Source organism: Mixophyes fleayi, chromosome 6, assembly GCF_038048845.1.
Source record: "Mixophyes fleayi isolate aMixFle1 chromosome 6, aMixFle1.hap1, whole genome shotgun sequence".
NCBI classification, from domain to species: Eukaryota; Metazoa; Chordata; class Amphibia; order Anura; family Limnodynastidae; genus Mixophyes; species Mixophyes fleayi.
In genome coordinates, this window is record NC_134407.1 from 199,694,554 (window position 1) to 199,704,025 (window position 9,472).

Sequence of the window (9,472 nt, forward strand, 5' to 3'; positions counted from 1 at the left end):
CTAATATCAGTAATAGTTCTTCTTACAAATGACATGGAATTTATTACTCTATACTGTTGATCAAGTACTATTATTTTTTGTTATGTATAAGATGCCAACATATTACTCAGTATTGTACCTTGAGGGGATAATTAAATGAGATACAATGTCAGGAACAGAAGGTAAAGATGACCCTGGTCAAAAAAGCTTGCAATCTATGGTGTCTTTACACAACACATAAGGTAGCCTAAAAGCAAATCTAGCGGTTGGTGGGGATACAGGTACCGTGCCAGTTCCTGACTCCAGGTCGCTGTTAATTACAGGTAAAGTTCTAGTTCCTAGATCTGGGCAGTTGGTGCATAAAGATCCTGTGCTAGTTCCTGGTTTCAGGTAGTTTATAATTACAGGTATTGTGCTAGTTCAATTGAATGGATTGGATTACTAATCTGTTTTGAGTTTAAAACGGCTTGTTTGGTTAACCCGGTGCTCTGGAATAACTCTAAACTCAAGACTATTGGGTTTGGAAATGCATACGCAGTGTATTTGTGGTTGCTTAATGGAACTCTAACAATATGCTTTTTATTTCTTCTTTCATTTGTGTAATGTAAAATTGAAGGTGTAAATATACATGTATATTCTTATATATTATCATTAAAGGACTTTATATAACTTCCTTCCTGGTTGTGCAAGACTGCTTTCAGAGCTCACTATTCAGGAGATGTGCTATTATTTGTCTTCTCTTCCTCATCATCTCTATCTTCTCACACAACTCTCCTTTCAATCGCATTGAGGCGTGATAATGCTTTCACACTACAATCATGTTTGGCTTGGACTAGTGGGGAGGGATATACGGTATCTAGAAATTAGACAAATTTTCAAAACTGTTCCGCAGAATACTCACCTAATTAATTTTGGCATAGAATTTACCAGACGTCTTTTGGGCCTGAAATATTCCTTGTGGAATTCACCCTATTATTTGTGTTCTGCCTGAAATTCTCCTATTATTTTTTGGAGTGAGAGGAAGTTGGGGGTCTGCCACATCCTTAGCTCTATTGTCCATTGAAACATGTCAGACTCCTTCCACATTCCATACACAGAATCCCTTCTGAACCTTGAGCGTCTGCTAGGCTAAAGTCTGCAATGCTCATATAGGGGTACATGCTGCACTATCATTTGTGTAACGGTGAACACTCCCCTATACACACACACACATACACACAGTTGACTATCATGTGAGATGACACAAACTATGATATATGGGATTTTTCTACGGCTTCTCTTTGTGCTGCCATTCATTTGTCACATGATTGTAATCCTGACACTTCTCATATACACAGCGGATGAATAATAGTTAACAGCCAAGTTCCGAGATATTTTGACATTACGAAGTATAAATTATTCCACCTGCCTGCCTTCAAAACAGGCTGAGAGAGTCAGGAGTTATTTTTGGAACAGTTAAAACACTTAATTGTTTGTAAAGCTCCCGCTCTTCCTGATGGATGAACAGGAAAACTGTTTAGCTCAGATAAGGGCAGTATCATACACGTCTGGCTGTAGAATATACGGTTCAGATTTCATGTTCCTAGATCCTAGGTCTGATAGATCGCAGAGCTGGGGTGGACAATAAATAAACATGAGCTATTCCAAAGAAGATTGAGAACATTCACTGGAAACTATTACATTATGTTTGTGGCTATAAACCTTTAATAATATTTATACTAACAGACAGCATGGGGGACATGTATAAAGTGTGGAAAGTGGTAAATGGATTAAACATGAATATAAAGCACATGTGTAGCTGTACCAAGTCAGCCCAATTTTTTAAAAGTAAATTCTTAAGCTTTCATCGAATGGTGTGTGAACCCAGACTGGGCATCATTCTCTTATTATCTTTCCCTTCTTGTCCGGTGCCTCTTATGTACCATCTCTTGGTTCTTGTGCCTCACTGCTGCTCCCACAGTTGAGGTCATGGTCAGGAGAAAGAAAAAAGAGAAGACATAGCATAAAGGAGTAATGGCAAGACCCGGACAATTGTGTCTGCAGTGATCCCTCGTGCTACTCTATTATTAGTTCCTAGATTTATTTTAAACTCAAATGTAAATCCCTCTGTGTGTAATCCAGTTTGGGGACTTAGAGAGGTGAGGAGGGAGAGGTAGAGGGAGAACGGGAAGTGGCAGCAGGGGAGAGAGGGAATGTGGTGGCAGGAGGGGAGAGAGGGATTGTGGTGTCAGGAAGGGAACATCGTAATGAGGTGGAGGGAGGGAATGAGGTGGAAGAAGGGGAGAAAGAAAATGAGGTGGAGGGAGGGGAGAGAGGGAATGAGGTGGAAGGAGGGGAGAAAGAAAATGAGGTGGAGGGAGGGGAGAGAGGGAATGAGGTGGACGGAGGGAATGAGGTGAACGGAGGGGAGAGAGGAAATGAGGTGGAGGGAGGGGAGGGAGGGAATGAGGTGGGGGAGGGGAGAAACGGAACTAAGTGGAAGAAGGGGAGAGATAGAGAATGAAGTGGCAGAAGGGGAGAGAGGGAATGAGGTGGCAGGAGGGAGAGGGAAATGAGGTTGGAGGGAGGGAAGAGAGGGAATGAGGTGGCGAGAGGGGAGAGAGGGAATGAAGTGACAGAAGGGGAGAGAGAGAATGAGGTGGAAGGAGGGGAGAGAGGGAATGAGGTTGGAGGGAGGGGAGAGGGAAATGAGGTTGGAGGGAGGGGAGAGAGGGAATGAGGTGGAAGAGGGGAGAGAGGAATGAAGTGGAGGAAGGGGAGAGAGAGAGAATGAAGTGGCAGGAGGCGAGAGAGGTAATGAATTGGAAGGAGGAGAGAGAGGAAATGGGATGGCAGGAGGGGAGAGAGGGAATGAGGTGGTGGGAAGGGAGAGAGGGAATGAGGTGGAGGGAGGGGAGAGAGGGAATGAGGTGGATGAGGGGAGGGACGGAATTATGTGGATGGAGGGGAGAGAGAGAATGACGTGGCGGGAGGAGAGAGAGGGAATGAAGTTGAGGTAGGGGAGAGGGATCGATGTGGAGGCACGGAAGGTAGGAAATATGCTGGAGGGAGCGGAGAGAGGGAATGAGTTGGAGGGAAGGGAGAGAGGGAATGAGTTAGAGAGAAGGGAGAGAGGGAATGATGTGGAGGGAGGAGAAAGAGGGAATGAGGTAGAGGGAGGGTATGAGGTGGAAGCAGGGGAGAGAGGGAATGAGGTTGAGGGAGGGGAGGGAGGAAACGAGGTGGTTGTGGGAGAAATGTAGTGAGAAGTGAAGTGGAAGAAGGGGAGAGATAGAAAACTGATGTTGCGGGAGGACAGAAAGGGAATGAGGTGGCTTGAAGGGAGGGAGGTATTAAGGTGGAGGGAAGGGAGAGAGGGAATGAGGTAGAACAAGGGGAGAGGGAAATGAGGTGGAGGGAGGAAATGAGGTGGAGTGAGGTGAGAGGGGAAATGAGATGACGGGAGGGGAGAGGTAAATGAGGTTGGAGAGAGGGAATGGAGTGGAGGGAGGAGAGAAAGGAATTAAGTGGAGGAAGGGGAGATACAGAGAATGAGGTGGCAGGAGGGGAGAAAGGGAATGAAATGATGGGAGGGGAGAGAGGGAATGAAGTGGTGGAAGGTGAGAGAGGGAATGAGTTGGATGGAGGGGAGAGATGAAATGAGATGGCGAGAGGGGAGAGAACGAATCAGGTGGTGGGAAGGCAGAGAGAGAATGAGGTGGAGGGAATGAAGTGGAGGGAGGGGAGAGAGAGAATGAGGTGGCGGGAAGGGAGAGAGGGAATGATGTGGAGAGAGCGGAGAGAGGGAATGAGGTGGACGAAGGGGAGGGATGGAATTATGTGAATGGAAGGGAGAGAGAATGAGGTGGCGGGAGGAGAGAGAGGAAATGAAGTTGAGGTAGGGGAGAGGGATTGATGTGGAGGCAGGGGAGATAGGAAATATGCAGGAGGGAGCAGAGAGAGGGAATGAGATGGAGGAAAGGGAGAGAGGAGAAGAGATGGAGGGAGGTGAGAGACAGAATGAGGTAGAGGCAAGTAAGAGAGGAAATATGCTTAAGTGAGGGGAGATAGGAAATGAGGTGGTGGAGTCATTTGCATCAGAAAAAGAGACAGTCTAGTGCATCTAAAATCATAGATATTTAAGTTTTCTAGAAACTACACTATATATAACATAAAACTCCATAGATAAATATTAAATGCAGTTTGTAAAAAATTATTGGCACCAACCACTACAAGCAGAGCAGGAACAAGGCTCAGCTACACTATAATACAACGTCTCTTCTATCCTTAATATGTCTAAGACATTTGTGTGCTTTTTCTTCAAGGCAGCTAAATGTACTTCATTATCAACATGAAAAAATACAGTGGCTTCATATGAATGGTGTTTTTTTATCAATGCTTTGTAATGAAGTGTAACTAATTACTGACTCCCTTCTGTGTGTTGCATATTATCTTCTCAATGCTTGCAGTTGTTAATTTTACTGCTGTTTTCTATGCAGAATTAATGACAAAGGTTGCAATTGACATATTAAATAAGGGACGCTATACAACGAAGTAAAAGCTTTTTTTAAAATGTAAATAATCTGTAAAAATAATTTCTGTTTAGTATTATACAATGTATTAAATAATCTGTTCCATGGAGAAAAAAAATCTGATTAAAACCCTGTCGTTCTTGTCTTTTGCAGATGCTGTTGAAAGCAACGTCAATGTAAGCAAATTTGTATCAGATTCTAATGCAGTTTTTTTCACTGCGCTGAATGCCTTACCGCCAGACAACATTGAATTCTGGGAAAAAGTCATAGAAAACATACTGGGCTTCATTTACAAAGCGCAAATTGGCCCAGATACAGCGTAAAATCCTTGACCGGCGGCCAGATTTCGGCCAAAGTGTATGGAGTAAATTTTTAGGGACTTTCCTTGCTTTGTTGAGGGGCGCACACAGCCATTTCCACTGCGCGAAAGCAGTTATTGCACCAGCTTTGAGCAGGCGGATCTGTTCTCTATACTTATAATAAGATGCATTTTGTGCCTTCCAGTTGGAGTTTGGCGTTGAAGTTCATTCCAGGTGCATTTTGGCCATTGGAATAAAAAACATTCAAACGCACAACAGTGTCACATTTAATAGACTGTCCCAATGTCCCCTCACATTCAGGATTAGTTTAATACATAAATTAGGCTAAACAGAGAGGTTGAACTCTGCAGCAACATTGTATCTGTTGTGCATTTTACTCTACAAATATAGGCGTATTCTCCTCTTAGAGAAGGTTCCAAGCACCAGGAAATGCATCTTGAAATTTGCTTGGCAAAGAATTAGGTGCACTTGCGTAATTAGAGACACCTTTCATCATCATTATCATCATTTATTTATATAGCGCCACTAATTCCGCAGCGCTGTACAGAGAACTCACTCACATCAGTCCCTGCCCCATTGGAGCTTACAGTCTAAATTCCCTAATATAGACACACACTCAGTCACAGACACAGATAGAGAGGGAGACAGACAGAGACTAGGGTCAATTTTTGATAGCAGCCAATTAACCTACCACTAAGCTTTTGGAGTGTGGGAGGAAACCGGAGCACCCGGAGGAAACCCACGCAAACACAGGGAGAACATACAAACTCTTCACAGATAAGACCATGGTCGGGAATCGAACTCATGACCCCAGTGCTGTGAGGCAGAAGTGCTAACCACTAGGCCACTGTGCTGTTTTTTTTTTGTGGTTTGTAAATGACCTATAGAGACTGAAGATGTGGGATAGACTATCAATAAATTTTGGCAGGGTACAGTGGGCTTTACTTTTTTATTTTCATTTATTTTGTGTGGTTGATTAACAGAGCCATTAACATTTAACAACAAAAAAAATTAAATTAGGACACACAATTCGTCATCCTTATACAACATTTTTTAAAGTGTAATACCTCTTTAAAGTGAGACAGTCTGAAATATATCCTTACATTAATGTAAGGAGAAATAATGTATGGCTCACAGAAAAATGAATCATTACACATCATTTAATACATAAACAATGTGTAACTAGTAATTCTTGGCCAAGATGGCTTGTCATTGTTAAGATATTTCCTTAAATATGTTTTCAAAGGCCATGTCTTCTACTATCCAAGAAACCTGTCCATTGAACTGCAGGAAGGAAATCACTCCCTTTTCCTTACACAGTAACCCATTTAAGTTTATAGAAAGTTTACAGCAGTTACAGATTATATTTTGTTCTCCGTAGTTCACTTGGAATATGTTTACTTAAATTAAATTAGGAATGTGTTTATTTGTGTTCTGTAACGTTGATATATTGCTGTATTGTTCTGGACTGGTAAGAGAGACATAGATGTATAGACATGGCTGGAATAAAGCTGGCTGCAGATTAGCTGACGACTTTGCTCAGGAACACGTGTGTCCGAGTTGATTTGCTACCAAACTAAAACTGTTCCCGATAACATGCCAAAATAACAAGCAGAGTGCATTTTTGTTTTACAAAAAGATCATTGTTGATAATTATTATTAAACAGCAAGTGGTAATGATCTACAATAGCATATGCTAAAAATGAACATTCTAAGGCCATACCTGTCAAATTTAAGTGGCAAGTGCGGGGATGGTGGCACCACAAGTTGCTCCATTTTGGCACTGCCCACCCACGACAAAATGCAGCAATTGTGCTATTGACAGGCCTGCTCTCCCGCAGGTCCGGGAGGACTACCCGAAACTCTTGAGTCTCTCGGACATTCCAGGAGAGTAGGCAAGAATGTATAAGGCATACAAAAAATACTTCTGCTTCTTTAAATGGGCAAGTTACCCACTAGCACCTACTTGTCAAGCTAACGCATTTCGTGGTGCATGCTCACTTCCCAATTCTTGTGGATTGCTCTCAGATAATCAGTCTGTGCTAGCACTACAGATACACCTGGAAATGCACATTGAATTTACGTTTCCCTCTTTCCACAAAGTACAACCTACTACCGCTGTAGGATCATCTGCTTTTATTATTCTGTTTGGTTATTTTTATTTATGATTGAGGGAAAATCAGGTCTTTTGGGTGTTTGAATGCTTTTAGTGGATTGGATGAAGAGCGCCTAGGAATGTTCTGTCCCATACATGTACAACTCCAAGGTGCAGAATATGTCCCATTAGAAGTATAGGACGAGACTGAATCTCTAGGAACTCAGAGATGGAGAAATCAAGTCCTTTTGTGGGAAAGCTACCTCCTGAAACGTGGCGCACACCCCCTGAATACACCCTCTCTATCTCTTTATCTCATTTAAATTATTTTGTTCCAAACAAAATGTAATTTTTACATATGGAAACGTAGGAGCTCTCATGTTCTTAATCCGTACTCAGTAAGCAACACCCCTGATCGGGCCCAGCTCTTCCTGTCGGTGTAATCCCAGCAGACGCCATCTATAATATAGCTATTACCCATCACAGTCAGGGCCACTTTACAAAACGCCAGTGTTAGATTTGGAACCTATGGCGTAGGGAAGTCTGACCCCTGCGTTGTGGTGAGGAGTGAAGTGTAGTGGAGGGGAAAATCCTAAGATGATGTCATAAGCAACGCAACGTCCTGGTCCACAGTGGGAACACTAGGTATACATTACACAAATAAATGCTATAGAATTTCCGAGGGTGTCCAGCAACATAGCCCTTTCTGTAACCGCAGTTGCTAAGAAGTCCCATGTCGCTTATCCCTAGTTTACAAATGACACGTGTAAGCTGCACCATACGATCCATCCAGCAGATGGTGGCAATCTGGAGTCCAGTAGCAAAGCCAGGAATGGGCCAATTCACACCAAATGCAAAATAAGTGTTGAGCAATTCCACATTATCATTGGGTAGTGCTGTGACATCACATAGCGGGCTCAGGGGGTTTGCTTGAATATCAAAACTTTGTGTCAGGCCTTTGGGCCTCTAGTTAAACCACTACACCCACCCCAACTATTTGAGTGGAGAACTATTCCGTCAACACAAAAAAATTGCTTCCAAGAATATTTGTTTAATTTTGTTGACCATAAATATGTCAATAAAGCTGGCTAGATACAGTCCAATGCATAGATTTGTTGTCGTATCTAAGGTCTGCTTGGGTCTGCCTGTTTAGCACCTTGTAGCACCTAGCCCGTTCTCTTTCAGATTTAAGAGTAACATAAGTAGGTTAAACCAATTAAGTAAAAATAAAAATCACTTGTTGTTTCCTTTGCAGAGAATAGAAGAGGCCCCTGAAGCTAACAATCACACATAATGGCCGACGTTCTGAGGAGCAACACTAGACAAGGGATGCAACAGATGTTTCTAAATTCTTCCATGGGACTTATTTATAAAAATGAAAGCTGTACCCTTTGTAAACTAGTACCTCAGCCTGGTGGACGGTGACGTGCCTGGCGCCCATCCCGTCACCAGTAATTGTCCCTCTGCAAACAACATGAGTATCGAAGTTACAATCGGAGACACCAGGAAGCTGCAATGCATCTCAAGACTTTTTTTTTTTTTTTTTTAACAGAAGTCACAACACAATATTAACGTTATATAACAAGAGCAGGAGAACACGTTTGTGTGATTAGTAAGTATGCTGTTAGATATGATAAGATATATTTCATGAGGAGACTCATTGACTTTTCTCTTGTGGGTCTTATATCCCCCCCATCTGACGTTAAGTGAGTAGAATCAGGTCAACACGTGGAAGCACATTAACCACTTCCTCCTTAGTACAGTTGTCTCCTATGCTTGTACTCACAGCAGTCAGCAACTATCTGGTCATCATGTCAGCAGCATGTGGAGGAAACCTCAACAAAATGGGTGATAGTGTCTCCATGTGCTGATAATTACATCATAGAAGCTAAAAATATTGGACGACATTTTTCTGGAGCACAGAAAAATAAAGTGCTGTAACCAACAACACATTTCCTTTAATTTCCTAAACTGCACTAGGAACTTTACGAATAGACTCTGGTTGCTATGGTTACATCACCTTTTTCATGTGCAGGTTTAATAAACGGTGTTGTTTTGATATATCTGACTTCTGCTCTACTGCTCTTCCCTTACATATTTAGAAAAATAGTGAACACTGGAACCTGCATTGCTTTATTTTGGCTTATTTTAAATAAAGATTTGTAAATAAAGATTTTATACTAATGAATCATTTGCATGTCCTTGTTACATGGAGATTGTAAGTACGAACATTTGATCTCTGTCAAAATCCTCCCATATGGTCTATACTACGTGCAACATTGCTTGAATACATCACATTTTAAAATATGTTTCCTTTCCCACTTTGACTACTGTAACATTTTAAACATCACGTTTAAACAGGAGAGCTAAGAAACTCAATAGTCTCATGCACAGGATTAACCACTGAGATGTTGGTTCTGCAAAGAAAACAGTAGATGGAATCTCTAAAAAACTCACCTTGACTATCCTTGCCTGTCTGGCTTCTGCCATGTGCCCAATGTCTTGGGAGCTTCAGAAGCCTCTGGCATTATGCAGATTAATAACCTCAGCTCTTTGTCTTTCGTCAG

General features: G+C 42.2%; 1 protein-coding gene across 2 annotated transcripts in view; it reads left to right on the forward strand.

Annotated features, from left to right (window-relative positions):
- The window catches only part of PECAM1 (platelet and endothelial cell adhesion molecule 1), a 55,646-nt gene extending 46,553 nt beyond the window's left edge, over positions 1-9,093 (forward strand). For both annotated transcript variants that reach the window (XM_075177977.1, XM_075177975.1), the window contains 2 exons: positions 4,644-4,666; positions 8,161-9,093. In XM_075177977.1, the coding sequence (XP_075034078.1) occupies positions 4,644-4,666; positions 8,161-8,199 (62 nt within the window). In that variant the 3' untranslated portion in view covers positions 8,200-9,093. The remainder of the gene's footprint in view (positions 1-4,643; positions 4,667-8,160) is intronic.
- The last annotated feature ends 379 nt before the right edge of the window (positions 9,094-9,472 follow it).